The sequence below is a fragment of the Lissotriton vulgaris genome, chromosome 3_2, assembly GCF_964263255.1.
Source record: "Lissotriton vulgaris chromosome 3_2, aLisVul1.2, whole genome shotgun sequence".
Lineage (NCBI taxonomy): Eukaryota > Metazoa > Chordata > Amphibia > Caudata > Salamandridae > Lissotriton > Lissotriton vulgaris.
In genome coordinates, this window is record NC_141690.1 from 287,916,870 (window position 1) to 287,934,742 (window position 17,873).

Consider the following 17,873-nt stretch of genomic DNA (forward strand, 5'->3'; position numbering starts at 1 on the left):
AAAACCTCTACACTGTGGGGTGGTGGCACACTTCTGTGGGAGGCCCTAGCTAGCACACCAAGAGCTGACAAGTGTCACTATGTTCCTTCAGAGTTTACTATTCTGCATTTTTGCATATTAGTGAGGATTGCATGAGAGAGACCTGTGTGAATACCCCTGTGTGAGGCCTATCTGTGGGCTCGCCTAGAAGGAGGGGAAATGAGGGCACCTTTGAAACATTATCAGGAGAGCGGCTACTGTTAGTGAACCTGGTGCAAAGTCCGACTGTGGGAATGTGAATGCCTGCAGTAAATAAAGGCATCCATCTAGAAGTGAGATTGGTCACAAGTTTATGTAGGAAGTAAAACAAGGCAAACACTGTTCAGAGTTAGAAAAGGTTTATTAAGCAAACATTAAAAAACATTCACTTTTTATATTTTACTAATAAGCAAAGGAAAAATCCCGACAACTTCAAATGCAAGAAACAATGTGGAAGAGATGCAGCTGGCTCCGTAGAGCACATTGAAGACAGGGCCACAACACTAGGGGACAGACACGAGCGGAGACGCAGAGATGCTAAGCGCTGGGCAGTTATCTCAGAAAGACCCAGAGAGAGCCATGCATATGGCCAGGGAAGGGTAGTAAACATGTGGATACCTGGGGAGGGGAGGAAGGATGCTGAAACAAGGTAACAAACAGAGAAGGGCTCAGAAGCAAAGGGGAGAGTGAGTTATTTACAAGAGAGGCAGAAAGACAGACACAAAAGAGGAAGTGAGCAAAAGCACAAAACAAGGAGCCTGATGAGAGAAGAGCGAAAGAAAGTGAGAACAGCTAAATTGAGGTTATGAAAAATGTGTGCATCGACAACACTATTTTCAAAAGACAGGTGTAGTGCACTGGGGGAGGGGGAGAATTGGGGGGCGGCATGTGGCTCAGGTGAAACAAATAATAAAGGGCACGAAGCGGGAAACACTTGCAAGAGCCAAATAGCATATAATCAATGGGCAACAAGCCTCCCCATGGGGCAAGCAGGAAAAAGGGGTGGTAGGCACACAGATGTGGGGATTCTGGTGAGAAGTGGGATGGGGCAGGTACAGTAGAGCAGAAAAGACAGCGAAATTACATCCATGAGCAACCAAAGAAGAAAGCATTACAAAAATAAAAATAGGGCCAATTGAGCAGGAAGGAACTAAAAGAAAAGCACAAAATGGCAAAAACAAAGGGGGATGGGGGTAGGAAGGGAGTTCAAAAATACCAAGCAGAAATGGGGATGCAAAGCAGACAAAGGGCAACGCAGGAAGGGCAAAAAGAGGGGGGGGGGAATAAAGCAAGAAAGGGAAAGAAGCACAAATGTTAAAAATAATAATTAATGATAAACTGCTTCAGGTTGCTCACAAGAAAAAGGTGCTAGTCACAATCCTTCCAAAAGCAGAAACAGCAGAGAAAAATACTAGGGTGTTATATAACAAACATCTTTTACCACTTGGTAGTAACAAAGACATTTTAGAAATATTGCTTTTAGAGTTTATATTATGATTTCAAAATACAAATATTTGGATTTAAGCGCACCATATAATCAATGTACATATGCATTTTTCTAAATTATCTGGATTCAAACTTAGGCAATCTCTAAGTGCACGGAACTTGTGGCCCAATAGGATCATCAATTTGGATCCAGGGTGGGGACAGACTTGTTCAAACTCAATAGAAACTTCACACCTCAGGGCAACCATAATCATGCTTTCAAATCTACACTGAAGAAACTTCTTCCAAATGTGCTTCACCTCTACAAACATTTTCAACTCAATCATTCAGATGTGCTCATTAATTAATATTCAAGAACACACCCACCAAATACAGAGACCAACAGACTCCGTTAGAGAGCGTTTTGAGTTTCGAAGAGAGTGCACCCAGGACAGCTGAAGTGCCTCAGTCACGACGCCAACGAAATGCAGTGGTCATCTTATTATGGAATCTTTTGGTAATGCTACAATAAACTGCCTTTATTTTATCCAATATTCCACAAGTAACTCTTTAAGGGAATAATGAGATCATATACCCAAAACTGGTTATCAATGTGTATATGCTACTGTCTTAAAAATCTGCTTGGTCGAGTACATCTGTAGCGCCTTCCTCTGCAATGACACAGTTACATTTGTTGTGCAAATGCATTTAGATGATGCTTCCATGATTTTCTGACTGGAGTGACTTCAACAGGTTTGTCTTTAAATAATTTATTTTTATGGTTCTTTTAGGAGGCCTGCTTTGGGACATCCTTATTAAAAAGAAACAAATGTAAAGTCTTCACTGTACGAGGATGAATGTGGGTTTGAATTTCTTGCTCTGCTTTAAGGTCATTTCAGAATAAATGGTGAATCTAAGTTCTGAATGGAAAGACCCATATGTTTAGGAAATTTAAGAGATACATTTTTGTCCGCTAAGCACTTGCATCTTTTTTCAAATCAATTGGGGATGGCAGAATTATATGGTAACTAAAAGGTGATTTAAGGTTCTGAATAGGTTTGACTAAGTTTCACGAGCGCATGGGACCTCTCCGTATCAGTTGCGACATGCTCTAGTATTCCTTACCAGTTTTGTTTTCACATGGTTTTAGAGTTGAATTTTGATGCTTCTTCTGTTCGCTCGCTTTCACAGAACCGAGTAGCAGCTTACGCTCTCTCTTCCTTGTCTACTAGTTGCCTTCATCATAGATTCTTTGGTGTTTTTCAAGACCTACTTCTGCTCACATTTAGGGTGAGTGAAGGATCCCTATTCCATATTTTTCTCAGTACACATCTATAGTATCCTCCAGCGCGCGCACACACACACACACACACACACACACACACACACACACACACACACACACCTACACACACACACACACACACACACACACACACACACACACACACACACACACACACACACACACTATGTTGGTCTTCCTTCTGATTTTACAGCCGTTTGTCATGATCTGTAAAGCTCTAGCCACATTCAATGTTAGACACGGGTCATTTATACTTTAGTACACAAATAAATGCCATTCCTCACGTAGGATTTCAGATGCTTTAGATAATTTTTCTGATAAGTAAACTTTCTCCCACACCCCCTGCATGTACAATTCTGTCCATCAGCTTGTTGTTCCTGGAGTTTTTCAAAATCGGTAAATTTCTGATCACACTCCTTGTCAATTAAAGGTTCATTTTCTATTCCGTTCTTAGTACACAAATAAAGGCCCTCCCTGAAGTAAAATGTCTGATGCTTAAGATAACTTTTATGATAAGTGAACTTTCTCCCACACCCTAGGCATGTACAATTTTTTTCGTCTTGCTTTTCCTGTTGTGTTTCAAGATTTGCAACACTCTGGCCAAGGTCACTGTCAATCAAAGGTTTGTTTTCCTTTCTGTTCTGAGTGCACAAATAAAGGTCCTCTCCTAAGTTAGCTTCTTCCTCATGATTTTCATGATGTTGTCCAATATCCATCTTATCGGTAGAGCTCTGATCACTTTCTTTGTGAGTGAAGGATTTATCTTCGGTTTTGGACTTCGCACACAAATATCGCCCCTTCCTCAGGTAAACTTTCAGATGCTTTAAAAAACTTTTATGATAAGTGAACTTTCTCCCACACCCCAGGCACGTACAATTTTGTTCGTCTTGCTTTTCCTGTTGTGTTTCAAGATTTGCAACACTCTGGCCAAGGTCACTGTCAATCAAAGGTTTATTTTCCTTTCTGTTCTGAGTGCACAAATAAAGGCCCTCTCCCAAGTTAGCTTCTTCATCATGATTTTCATGATGTTGTCCAATATCCATCTTATCGGTAGAGCTCTGATCACTTTCTTTGTGAGTAAAGGATTCATCTTCGGTTTTGGACTTCGCACACAAATATAGCCCCTTCCTCAGGTAAGCTTTCCGATGCTTTAAAAAACTTTTATTATAAGTGAACTTTCTCCCACATCCACGGCATGTACAATTTTGTTCGTCTTGCTTTTCCTGTTGTGTTTCAAGATTTGCAACACTCTGGCCAAGGTCACTGTCAATCAAAGGTTTGTTTTCCTTTCTGTTCTGAGCGCACAAATAAAGGCCCTCTCCTAAGTTAGCTTCTTCCTCATGATTTTCATGATGTTGTCCAATATCCATCGTATCGGTAGAGCTCTGATCACTTTCTTTGTGAGTGAAGGATTCATCTTCGGTTTTGGACTCCTCACACAAATATAGCCCCTTCCTCAGGTAAGCTTTCCGATGCTTTAAAAAACTTTTATGATAAGTGAACTTTCTCCCACACCCCAGGCACGTACAATTTTGTCCTTCAGCAAGTTTTTCAAAATCTGTAAATTTCTGATCACACTCATTGTCAATTAAAGGTTCATTTTCCATTATGTTCTTAGTACACAAATAAAGGCCATCCCTGAAGTAAAATTTCTGATGCTCAAGATAACTTTTCTGATCAGTGAACTTACTCCCACACCCCATGCATGTACAATTTTGTTCGTCTTGCTTTTCCTGTTGTGGTTCAAGATTTGAAACACTCTGGCCAAGGTCACTGTCAATCAAAGGTTTGTTTTCCACCCTGTTCTTAGAACACAAATAAACGCTCTTCCTCAAGTGAGATTTCTGATGCTTTTGAAATGTTTTCTGATTAATAAACTTTCTCCCGCACCCCATGCATGATAAACATTTTTGTTTTTTTTGCATTTTCTGTGGTTTTTCAAGATTTGTAACTCTTTGATCACATTCACTATCAATCAACGGTTCATTTTCCTTTCTGTTCTGAGCGCACAAATAAAGGCCCTCTCCTAAGTTAGCTTCTTCCTCATGATTTTCATGATGTTGTCCAATATCCATCTTATCGGTAGAGCTCTGATCACTTTCTTTGTGAGTGAAGGATTCATCTTCGGTTTTGGACTCCGCACACAAATATAGCCCCTTCCTCAGGTAAGCTTTCAGATGCTTTAAAAAACTTTTACGATAAATGAACTTTCTACCACATCCACAGCATTTACATCTTCGTCCTTTAGCAAGTTTTTCAAAATCTGTAAATTTCTGATCACACTCATTGTCAATTAAGGGTTCATTTTCCATTATGTTCTTAGTACACAAATAAAGGCCCTCCCTGAAGTAAAATTTCTGATGCTCAAGATAACTTTTCTGATCAGTGAACTTACTCCCACACCCCATGCATGTACAATTTTGTTCGTCTTGCTTTTCCTGTTGTGTTTCAAGATTTGCAACACTCTGGCCAACGTCACTGTCAATCAAAGGTTCATTTTCCTTTCTGTTCTGAGGGCACAAATAAAGGCCCTCTCCCAAGTTACCTTCTTCCTCATGATTTTCATGATGTTGTCCAATATTCATCTTATCGGTAGAGCTCTGATCACTTTCTTTGTGAGTGAAGGATTCATCTTCGGTTTTGGACTCCGCACACAAATATAGCCCCTTCCTCAGGTAAGCTTTCAGATGCTTTAATAAACTTTTATGATAAATGAACTTTCTACCACATCCAGGGCATTTACATTTTCGTCCTTTAGCAAGTTTTACCAAATCTTTAAGTTTCTGATCACACTCATTGTCAATTAACGGTTCATTTTCCTTTATGTTCTTAGTACACAAATAAAGACCCTCCCTGAAGTAACATTTCTGATGCTTAAGATAACTTTTCTGATAAGTGAACTTTCTCCCACACCCACGGCATGTACCATTGTTTTGTTCTTGCTTTTCCTGGGGTTTTTCAAGATCTGTAATTCTCTGATCACATTCAATCTCAGTCACGGATCCATTTTCCATTCTGTTCTTCGCACACAAATAAAGGCCCTCCCTGAAGTTAAATTTCTGATGGTTAAGAAAGCTTTCCCGATATGTAAATGTTTGCCCGCACCCCGTGCACGCACAAAGTTGTTCTTCCTCATGCTTTTCATGAAGTTGTCCAATATCCATCTTATCAGTAGAGCTCTGATCACTTTCTTTGTGAGTGAAGGATTCAGCTTCAGTTTTCTGCTCAGCACACAAATACAGCCCATTCCTCAGGTAAGCTTTCTGATGCTTTAAGAAATGTTCCTTATAAGGGAACTTTCTCCTACACCCACGGCATGAAAAATGACCTTTCTTAAGCAATTCTTGGCGGTTTTCAACCTCTATGGAGCTCTGTTCACTAATGGAGTCTGTGCACGCTTTCTGATGGGTTCGAAAACGTTTACGAGTGAATTTTTTCCCACACCGACTGCATGTAAAAATCAGTTTTTTTACATGCGTTTCTTGGTGTGTCTGACGCTCCATTGTAACAGTACCACTCTGGTCACAGTCAATAGAATTATAGGGTGTATCTTTCTTCCCTTGTTCTGTACACACATTAAGCCTGTCTCTCAAATGCATTTTCAGGTGGTTTTGAAGATGTACGTTTCTAGTAAGGATCTTGCCGCACTCATAGCAGATATGAAGTTTCTTTTTTATTTTTTCATCATGGATAATTCTCTGGTGGGACAATAAATAGCCCTCTTGAATAAATCCATTTCCACATTCTTCACATGCAAACGGTTTGTGATCGGTATGAATTGTCTGGTGAGTGAGAAGATCTACTTTGCTCCCAAAGATCTTGTTGCAATGATTGCAAGAGAAGATTGTCTCACCCCTGGTTAAGATACATGATTCTTCTTGATGCTTCAGACCTGCGTGAAGACTCTGGTCACTTACTAGAGGCTCTGTCTGGATACAAAGCTGTCCACAATCCTGCGGAGTCTCCTGGTGTCCCTCGCTCTTCTGAACACTTTGGTGGTTGGACATCAGATGCTCTGTTTGACTACAGTTGCTATCACCTATGTGCGTTTCTAGATGGGCCTGTAGATCTCCCTTTTGCACAAAGACATCTCCACACCAGGTGCATGCAAGTGACTGGTTTGTCATTTGGGTTTCTGAATTTTTTGAATGTTCTGCTCCAAGTGTACCACTTTCTTCACTGTCAAGATCTCCGACTGGCTTAAAAGCGGTGTGGCTTTTCTGGTGCTTTAGAAATTCTTTAGAAGAAATGAAATATTCCCCACATTCTGTGCATATAAAGGATATGTTTTTGTTTTCTTTAGAATGGATTTGGGCGCTTTGTTCTGTAGCATTCACAGCACTTCGTGTTGCATTGGTGCAGAGTAATGGCATTTGGTCTTTGTGCAATCTGCGGTGGAGCTCCAGGAGCTTGAATTGATCAAATGTTTTCTCACACTCTTTACAACGGAAACGTACACCTTCCTTGTGAACTTCCTGATGGCTTTGAAGTTTCAGCTTATTTTTAAACACAAGGTCACATAATGTACAAGCAAAGACAGTTGCACGCTCTGTGAAGTTCTCAGTCTCCTCCCAATTTTCTTCTTGGTATGCTGTAAAATAAAAACATCTGTAAATCATCATACAATGTTCCAAGAAAAAGGATTTTAAAAAGGGATCAAAAAAGAACAGGAAGAAGGCCAGATGAAGATCTGCCACAAACCAGTGACTTACACCTGTTTGTGCTCATTAGACTGCATTTATATCTACTCTTTGCCTTTTATTTTCTTCTCAGAGTGTCTTGGACGGTAAGCTGATTTCCATCCAAGTGTTCCATTTACAAAGGAATTAATCTTACCTGGAAGTAACAGTGGGTCTCAAAGCCCAAGCACAGTCATTGCAACCGTAGCTCAACACACCAAACACCACCAAACCATGGGAGAGAAGATTATAGTGTACATTCATCACACTAGAAAGGCTAATGATAAATCGGGTTCATCATTAACCTACGGCAAGAGGAGTAGAGAGACATCCATCACTTCCCTTTGTAGTTGCATTGCATTCCATTCAGTGCCTCCCGGGAGGGAAGTAGCGTCATCAGTAAGATATGGGGGGGGGGAGGGGGCGGTGGAGCTTTAGATCTTCTAACCATCATGATGGCACATAATATTAAGAAACAAGCTACTTACCTTGTGTAACACCGTATCTGGTAGAGACCGGATCTAGCAGCAGATTTCTTTCCTTTCAATTCTCACCTGCCCCTGCCTGGATTCTGAATTTTTTTTCAGCAGTACTTCTGCACATCGGTAGATAGCTTTGTGCAACTATGTAGTGACAAACACCGGATGTGGCACAAGTCCATACATGTCCTTTCCATTATGCTGACGTCAGTTTGTTTGCGACTACATTCCCCACCAAAAACCAGAGAGCCACTTACAGAAACTGGCTATGGAAACAGTGTGCCAATAAGGAGATCTACATCTCCCTTTCTCAATGCATTAATAAGGAGGATTTGTCAAATATCAAGCAGGATATAGAAGGTAGGAAGAAATCAGTTTGCAGAACTGGGTCAGTAAGGAAACTGTGGCTAGATCCGCTCTCTACCAGATGAGGTGTTAACGAAGGTAGGGGCGGTGGTGAGCCCTACATTTTTCAACAATCCCATTGGCATAAACGGTTACAATACACTTCATAACAAGCAGGGAGCATGAGAGGGGCTATTGGGGCAGCGGAAAAAGAAGACTAATGCGGATCGGTAGGGGTACTAAGTGAGAGAAAATGTAATATTTTTAAATACGTAAGTGCAAACAACTCACCATATCCGACAAAGCACCTGTACCCAACTATTTACCAGAAGAAAACGTTACTTACCTCCGCTAACGCATAATCTGGTGTAGACCATATCTAGCTGCTGATTCCTTACCTTTGAATTTTCCAGGCATCAGACAGGATCCGGAAACTTTTGCATGAGCAGTACCCCGGCACGGTGTTGGGTGGCTCCCTTCAGCTCTGCGTGGCGTGGCGTAGTCGGCGCCGGATAGGACGTCTTGGTTACCTACATAGGCGCCCAGGAATGCAGACGTTGGTTTTTCACTATTTTTCAGAAAAGGAGGGCAGTGCTATGAATTAGACTGACCAGTGAGTTTCCAAACTAGGGCCCTGAAAAGGGGATCAACCCTAGCTCTAATAACGTGTCTGCAAAGCTGGGAGGCATGGGTGGGTCTATAAGGAATCTGTAGCTAGATATTGTCTCTACCAGATACTGTTTCTGAAGGTAAAAAATGTGTTCATCTGATAGAGACTTCTAACTGCAGATTCCTTATTTTTGAATAGATACCCAAGCTATACCATCCAGTCAGTAGGCTGCGGACAAATTACTAGACTAAACATTATATCATGACCGAACAGAAGAAATGCCCGTCCCTGCGGACTGGACTGTCCATGCAGTAGCTCTTTGCAAACGTGTGCAGAGATGCCAATTTTGATGCCTGGCAGATATCCAGGACTGGAACACCACAAGATAACGCCGTGGTCGAAGCTTTTTCCCTGGTGGAATGGGCCTGTACGTGTGAGAAAGTGCTATCTTTGTTGCATTGGTATGCCCCCACTTATTGCTGTACTGCTGATGTGCATTGACAGTGTGCCATGGGCTCCTGCCCACCAGGTGCCCAAGGCCTGTGTTCCTTCCCAAAATCTGTGTTGAAACAAAACTCTGGCCACCTGTCAGCCCCTAGTAAATGGTACCCTAGGTACCCAGGGCATGGTGATCAGCGAAGACACCTATGGGCTGCAGCACTTATTGTGCCACCCTTAGGGACCTCTACCCTGACACCCACACACTGCCTTTGCAGGCTAAGTGTCTAAGTACAGAACTAAACAAAGAGTCGACATGGTACACATCTCTGTGTGCCATGCCAGGTGACTGGGTACGTTTTCCCAATCAAGTATTGCTCTGGGGAAACCAGTATATCTTTCAGCATAGTGACACTGGCACCTGTATCCCTCAGGCCTACTACTCTAGTTCCATTAATAGAGGGGTATTACAAATACTTTTTCAAGTTGGGTGGTAACCCAGCTACATTTGCAAACTCCGTTTCCCCCAAGGGGACTAGCCTAGCTTGAGTGTATTCCCAGATATGCTATGGGTACTCCTCTGATCCCATCTGTATGCTTGCTGTCCCTTGAGTAGCTGTACTGGGTGCCTTAGGGGCTGTGTTGTTGGGGCAGTTTTTGTCTACAGTTAAATGTCCCAACTTCTTACAGTTGTTCCAATAGGCCTTGTTAGGATCAAAGTTCTTCCCCTATAGGGCTGAGGTACATAGGGAGTAGTTTGGGACACACCCACCTGTACAGATTTTTGGGGCCGTTTGGAAGACTCAGACTTTTTGTCTTGGAGATTCTTACCACCTTTCCCCTGGGGAGGTTTTGTAACCACCTTCTTTTGGTCACCCCCAGTGGTTGTCCTGGTCACCCTAGTCTTGACCCAATGGTCTGCCTTCTTTCCCAATTCTTGGGGAGAAATTAGACCGAGGTTTACCAAACGCTGATGCAACTTTTCATTTGTGCAGTTACTCAAAATGTGTTCCTTCATAAACAAAAAGTCCAGGAAAATCATGCACATTATGTCCAGTTAACCAACGACCCAGTGTCTTTACTGAGTAGTCTACAACATCTATCCAGGATTGGGTCTGGGTTTTGTGAGCCCCCCTGAACCCAATTCTGTACTCCTCAGTAGTGAGCCCAAATCCCTCGATCAGAGTTTCCTTCATGAGGTCATAGGACCCTGCATCTGGCCCAGAGAGGGTCAGAAGCCCGTCTCTGCAGTTACCAGAGAACAGTTCCCCGCAGGAACGCCCCCCAGAGATGTTTCTTTAATCTTCTCATATCACAAGCCTTCTCAAAGGCTGTGAACCACTTGGTGATATCATCCCCTTCCTCGAATTTAGGGACAATCCCTTTGGGGATTTTAGGATCTTAAGATTGCTCTCTGTCCTTGTTATTGGTATTGCTGCCACCAGAGATAGGGGCTAAGCCCATCTCTTTCCTTTCTTTTTCCAGAGCCAGGAGTCTGGACTCTAGATCTAATCTCTTGGCCAACTTTGCTAAGAAGCTGTCCTCTTCATTGGGGCTCTCCCCAATGTGTCCTCTGGGGCCTAGCCCACCTGTGTGGTTCCCAGGCTCCCAGAAGCTGACTCTTGGAGTTAAGGGTAAGGGGACCCTCACTTCTCTAGAGATATGGCAGGGGGAGGATTACTACCCTCCTCCTCCTCTTCTTCTGCCTCCTCTGACTGGGTGTCACCCTGTTCAGAGGGGTGGCCTTTTGCATACTCAGCCAGGAGCTCCTGGAGCCCTTGTTTGGTTGGATGCAGGCCCATGACTATCTTTTTAATTTTGCATAAGGACCTCAATACCTTTAAGGACAAATGTAAGTAAGGTGAGGTCGAGCTCCTCAACCACCAGGTCCATGGTTTATTCTTCACTAACAGCTGGGTTTCTGTTGAGACATTCTAACCTGACAGTTCTAACCCTCTACCCTAGGTATAGTGACTTATTTTTCTGAAATTCTAATCTGACTGAAGCAAGGCCCCACCAGACTTTCAGTATTTTGGAAAAACCAATCTCAGAAATCTAAAGGCAATTTAAGAGTTCTGTCGTGTGATCAGATGGTAAACAAGTAGTCCAACAAATGCAAGTTTGTATCCCACCGCTGATCCACTAATGTGAGAAAGTGGCTCTATTTATACTGGACCAAAGTAAGGTACAGTGTGTATAGAGTCCACAATGCCCAGAAGTATAAGGAGTAGTTTCTGTCCTATAACTCCAGTTCTGTAGTAGGGGTATCTCTGTTATAGTCATAATCTAGTGAAAAGTCCCGCCCATGTGCGTGGACCCCGGAGCAATCAAAAGTAATCTCTTAAATTGTCAAAGAATTGCAGAACTGCAAAGACACTTAAGAGAGAATTTAAAGACAGATAATGCAGCCTATATCCACAGGCTACACTGTCCAGTACTTCAACTAGAAATTCCACCAAAAACAAACCACAAACAGCACAGCCTGTCCAGAGTTCTCCACAGAGAAATCCTTCCCCTACCAGCTGAAGCCTCTGGAATGATAGAGAAAGTGGTGGACAGACAAGCCCCGTAGGCTGCCATTATATGGCTCAGAACAGGATACTGTGCCTTTAAGAAAACTTTCCAGAACTCTCCCAGTATCCCAGAATGCACAGCAGGTCCCTTTTACTTTCAGTTCTTTTTGAAGGCGTAACACACCAGACCTGTAGCATTCCTACATGAATATTCCTCTCCACCGGTGAGGAGGGCGGACGCTTATGACTATAACAGAGATACCCCTACTACAGAACTGGAGTTACAGGACAGAAACTACTCCTTCTGTAGTACGGGATCTCTGTGTATAATCATAAATCAGTGAATAGAATGGCAAGCCCATCCCCACACCAAAGCGGCGGTGGAGAGAAGAAAAGTAACATCACTATTGTGTGAACAGATTTCGCAGAGAAGCCTGCCCAACCTGAGCGTCTGTCCTGGCATCCGTGTCCAGACAGTAATGCTTCAATCAATCAATCAATCATGGAATTAATATCGCGCACTACTCACCCGGAAGGGTCTCAAGGCACTAGGGGGAGGGGGTCTGCTACTGCTCGAACAGCCAGGTTTTGAGCTGTTTCCTGAAGGCGAGGTGGTCCTGGGTTAGCCGCAGGCGGACGGGCAGGGAGTTCCATGTCTTAGCCGCCAGGTAGGAGAAGGATCTTCCTCCGGCGGTGGCTCTCTGGATGCGAGGGACGACGGCGAGGTTCGCGGATCATAGCAGGCGGGTGGGCATGTAGAAGGTCAGGCGGTCGTTGAGGTACTTTGGGCCTAGGTCGTGGAGGGATTTGTGTGCGTGGGTGAGGAGTCTGAACGTGATCCTCTTGTTGACAGGGAGCCAGTGCAGGTCTCTCAGGTGGCTCGAGATGTGGCTGCGACGGGGGACGTCCAGGATGAGTCGGGCGGAGGCGTTCTGGATACGCTGAAGTCTTTTCTGTAGCTTGGCTGTTGTACCGGCGTAGAGGGTGTTTCCGTAGTCTAGTCTGCTGGTGAAGAGGGCCTGGGTGACAGTCTTCCTGGTCTCGTTCGGGATCCATCGGAAGATCTTGCGGAGCATGCGGAGGTTGTGGAAGCAGGATGAGGAGACGGCGTTGACTTGTCTAGTCATCGAAAGGGAGGAGTCCAGGATGACGCCCAAGTTGCGGGCGTGGTTCGTTGGCTTGGGTGCGGTGCCTAGGGCCGGGGGCCACCAGGAGTCGTCCTATGCGGAGGGCGACGGTCCCAGGATGAGGACTTCTGTCTTGTCCGTGTTCAACTTCAGGCGGCTGATGTTCATCCACTCGGCGACGTCTTTCATCCCTTCGTGTAGGCTGGCTTTGGCGGTGTCGGGGTCTCTGGTGAGGGAGAGAATCAGCTGGGTGTCATCGGCGTAGGAAATGACGTTGAGGTTGTGTTGGCGTGCGACGGCAGCGAGGGGTAATGCTTAGCAAAGGTATGGAACGACTTCCAAGTGGCCGCCTTGCAGATTTCTGCAATTGGAACATTACGCAGCAAAGCAGTCGTGGCAGCTTTGCCCCTGGAGGAATGAGCCTTAGGTTTACCCCCTAAGGTCTTATTAGCCTTTTGGTAACACAATTGTATACAGGACACAATCCACCTAGAAATGGACTGTTTGGAGGTAGCAAGATCGGCCCTGACTGATCCATAATTGATGAACAATTGGTCTGACCTACGAATATCTTTAGTTTTATCCAGATAAAATTTCAACACCCTCCTAACATCCAGGGAATGTAGAGACCTTTCCGCTGGAGATGAAGGATTCTGAAAAAACGTAGGCAAAGTTATGGTCTGGTTGACATGAAAATCAGAAATAACCTTGGGAAGAAATTTAGGGTGAGTACGCTTAACAACCTTAGCAGCATGAAATACAGTATAAGGTTCTTGGCAACACAACGCCTGAATTTCACTAACCATGCGGGCCGATGTGATGGCCACAAGGAACGCCGCCTTCCAGGACAGGTGCTGCAACGAAGCCTTATGATTAGGTTCAAAAGGCTCCTTCATCAATCTGGACAGCACCACATTCAATTCCCATGAAGGCGAAGGAAGCCTGACAGGAGGGAATACTTTCTTCAAGCCTTCCAAAAAATCTTTGATCACAGGGATCTGGAAGAAGGAAGCCTGTGAAGGGCATTTCCTGTAGGCAGTCAATGCAGCAAGATGAACCTTAATGGAATGGAAATTAAGGCCAGACTGCGCCAAATGTAGAAGATAAGGAAGGATGACATCCTCCTTACACGTCGTAGGGTCATAGGTCTTGGACTTGCACCAGATGCAGAATCTCTTCCACTTGTATGCATAGCAAGTCCTAGTGGAAGGTCGCTTAGCCTCCTTCAGTATGTCCATACAATCTTCGGGTAGATTCAAATGGCCATATTGCACTCTCTCAGGAGCCATGCCGCCAAGACGAGAGGTTTGGGTGCACCATCTGCCCCCCGAACTTCGCGAGAAGGTCCGGCGTGCACGGCAGCCGTATGTGAGGAAGGAGAGATCGGTGAAGCAGGTCCGTGAACCACCACTGTCTGGGCCATTCCGGGGCAATCAGTATCCTCCGCACCCTGGACCGGGACAGCTTGATGAGCACCGCCGGAATCAGGGAAATGGGTGGAAAAGCGTACAGAAAGCTGTTCGACCAGTCGATCCATACGGCATTTCCCAACGTCCCCTGCTGGTAGTACCTGGAGGCGAAGTCTCAGCATTTGCTGTTTTCGGTTGTGGCAAACAGATCTACGTCTGGAGTCCCCCACCTTGCGAAGACATCTCCTAGCACTTCGTCGTTTATGACCCATTCGTGGTTTTCCTGAATCAGTCTGCTCAGTGCGTCCGCCTGAACATTCTGCACACCTGGCTGATGGGTAGCCGTTATCGTAAGTCCTCTGGCCAGAAGCCAGTGCCAGATCGCCTGCGCCTCCTGCGACAGAGTGCGTGATCGCGAGCCCCCCTGCTTGTTGAGGTAATACATCGTGGTCGTATTGTCTGTCTGTACAAGCAGAGAGTTGGTCCGAAAGGACGGATGAAAGGCCTTCAGCGCCAAGTGAACAGCTCTGAGTTCCAGGAAATTGATGTGGTACGTGGACGAGACCATGTCCCTTGAATCTGCAAGTCTTCGGAGAGCGCCCCCCCAGCCGTGGAGAGACACATCATTCACGATTGTCCTTGCGGGAATGTCCTTGTGAAAGGGAACCCTTCTGAGGAGGTTCTCCGCAGAACACCACCACTTCAGAGACGGAAGAGCTTGCAGAGACAGTCGTATCGTGTTCCCAAAGAACCAGTCCTCTGATCCCACTGATCCTCCAAGCACTCCTGCAGCGGTCTCATTTGCAGCCGTGCATGAGGCGTGGGGAAGATACAAGAGGCCATCGATCCCAGTAGAGAAGACACCGTCCTCACTGTTGTAGCTGGAGCGGTCATAAGAGCCCGAGCCTTCCGAAGGAGTGATAACCGTCGCTCCTCCGAAGGAGACACCCTTGCTGACAGCATATGGATGGAGGCTCCCAAGTACTGAACGCATTGGACAGGAGTCGGGACAGACTTGGACATGTTGATGTGCAGCCCCAGCTTGTTCAATAGAACGCACGTCTTCTGGAATTGTGCTTGAGCTTCCGAGAAGGAGGAGGCCTTGATCAACCAGTCGTCCAGGTACGGGTAGACAAACACCTTGTTCTTCCGCAGGTGTGCAGCTACTACTGACATGCACTTCGAGATCGTCCTGGGCGCAGACTTCAACCCGAATGGCAGTACTGTGTATTAATAATGATTGGCGCCGACTTGGAACCGCAGGAACTTCCTGTGTTTCTGTGCAGTGGGCACATGGAAGTACGCATCCTGTAGGTCTATAGCACAAAGCCAGTCTCCCTGTTGCAGCTGAGGGTAAATCTGCTGCAACGACAGCATGCAAAATCTCTCTGCAAATCCATTTGTTTGCTTGCCGCAAGTCCAGAATGGGCCTGAACTCGTTCTTGTCCTTGTTGCGAACCACAAAGAACCGTGAGTACAGACCTCTTCCCCTTTGAGACAGAGGTACGTCTTCTATCGCCCTTTTCTTTAATAGGATGTCGGCCTCTGCCTGGAGCTCGCGCAGCTGAAACTGCGAGCTCACCGGCGGAATAGCTGGAGGCGGACTGGTGAACCGAAGACTGTATCCATTGCAAACAATATTCAGCACCCACTTGTCCTGAGTAATTTTTCTCCACTCTGCCATAAAAAATTGAATGCTTCCCCCCACCGGAGTGGGTAATGGATGTAGGTGAAGTAAACGCTCAGGGCCTAGACCAGGCCGGGCCTTTGGTTGCTGTTGCGGACTGTTGGCCTCCTCTGCCCCTCTGGCGTTTCTGGAAGGGCTTCCGGAACTGCTGCTGTTATTGTTGCTGCTGTCCCGAAGTCTGCCCTCGCCCACCGCCTGAAGCTCCAAACCGTCTCTGGAACGGGCGGTAGTAGTTCTTCTTCTCAGGCTGCTCTAACCCGACAGATATCAGGGTTTCGGCTTCTGCTTTCATAAGGGCCATTTCATCGTCCGCATGATTGCCGAACAGGGTTTGCCCAGAGAAAGGCAGGTTGGCCACCCGCTATTGTGCCTCCGGCTTGAATGAGGTGAGGCGCAGCCAAGCGTGACGCCGTTGGTTGATGCCGTGGCAGTATCCATGTGCCGCCAGGAGAGATACATCCACAGCCGCGCTGATGATCTGGTTCGACACTATCATCCCCTCATTTAATATCTCTAGAAAGTCCTCTTTCTTGTCACGAGGGAGGAGTTCAGCGTGCTAATCAGGACACCAGTCTCCATGCTTAAATTTGTATGGTAAGTACTTAGGTACACCCCAGATTGGTCACTGGTGTACCCTCATCAGTCCCGAGTATATAGTACTAAGGTACCCAGGGCATATATTTCCAATATACCCTGGTATTACAAAATTTGGAACGGTCTGACCGCAGCAACAAAACACTATTTTGACGAAAATGAACCGTCTGTTTCCTCGCCCCTCACTTTATGGGAAGCGTAAGGACAGTCCTACGTGGGTAGGTCATCTCCTTAATCACACACTATAAAAGAGAAAATGCGAAAATGGTACTGACACTCAAACACGAACTACAAACACTAGAAACACAACACTCTCATGACCGCTCAGACGCTAAAAAGCATCTACTCCAGCTCAAAAAGCAAGAATATATGGAATACTTGTGGGAAGATGTAAAAACCCAAACAGCCACACGCCATATCATATACGAAGTAGGAGATAAAGCTGGCAAGCTGCTGGCATGGGTAGATAAAAGGGAGCGAGCAAGTCGCTGGGTGGCAGAGCTCCAACAAACAACAGACCCTAAACCATAGTAGACACACTAGCGCACCCCTATGCCAAGGTGTACAACCCAGCAACCACAATTCAGCAGTAGGAGGCGGAGGTGTTTCTCAGAGATATCCAGTTTCCTACACACAAAAGAGGACGCAAGATTACTGGAGTCAGAACTCACTCCTGAGGAGTTACAATAGCAATAGAAAACATACAGGCGGGGAAAGCTCTGGGGCCAAATGGCATTCCTATTGAACAATATTGAAAAAAGTGCAACTATAATCACCCCCTACCTACTTAAAAATTACAACGCAAGCTTAGAAAAAGGAGAACTCCCTAAAGAGCAAATAACAGCAACGGTCGTGGCCATACACACACACCAGGGAAACCAGCCCCAGACAGTGCCTCCTACAGACCCAGCTCTCTAACACAGAATGTATTTATTTATTTAGTGTTTTATAGAGCGCGAACCAGAACCGTGAGGGTATCGGTGCCCTTTACAGTAGTATCAGGTGGGATAAAGGACAAAGGGGGAGGAGAGCCAAGGGATAGGGAAACAAATAGATACGGTATATGACAAGACAAACAATCATAATATCAGACTACATTAACCCCTTAACCGCGCCAGTGCGGAACGTTCTACTGAGCGGGCGGGGCTGCGACGGCCAACGGACGTGCGCAGCACTACAAAGGTAGTGCACGCGACGGCCGTTGGCCGTCAGAAGCAGCCATGAGGTTAAGGGATAGGAGCAA

The 17,873-nt window shown here is 45.5% G+C and overlaps 1 protein-coding gene across 6 annotated transcripts in view; it reads right to left on the bottom strand.

The window, feature by feature from the left end:
* Positions 1–360: 360 nt before the first annotated feature.
* LOC147725710 (uncharacterized) overlaps positions 361–17,873 on the bottom strand; it is a 137,787-nt gene continuing 120,274 nt past the window's right edge. For 3 of the 6 annotated variants that reach the window (XM_086964395.1, XM_086964393.1, XM_086964394.1), the window contains one exon: positions 361–7,340. In XM_086964395.1, coding sequence (XP_086820521.1) covers positions 2,998–7,340 — 4,343 coding nt within the window. In that variant the 3' untranslated portion in view covers positions 361–2,997. The remainder of the gene's footprint in view (positions 7,341–17,873) is intronic. The other 3 variants (XM_086964396.1, XM_086964397.1, XR_015309802.1) reach the window with 2 other exon arrangements.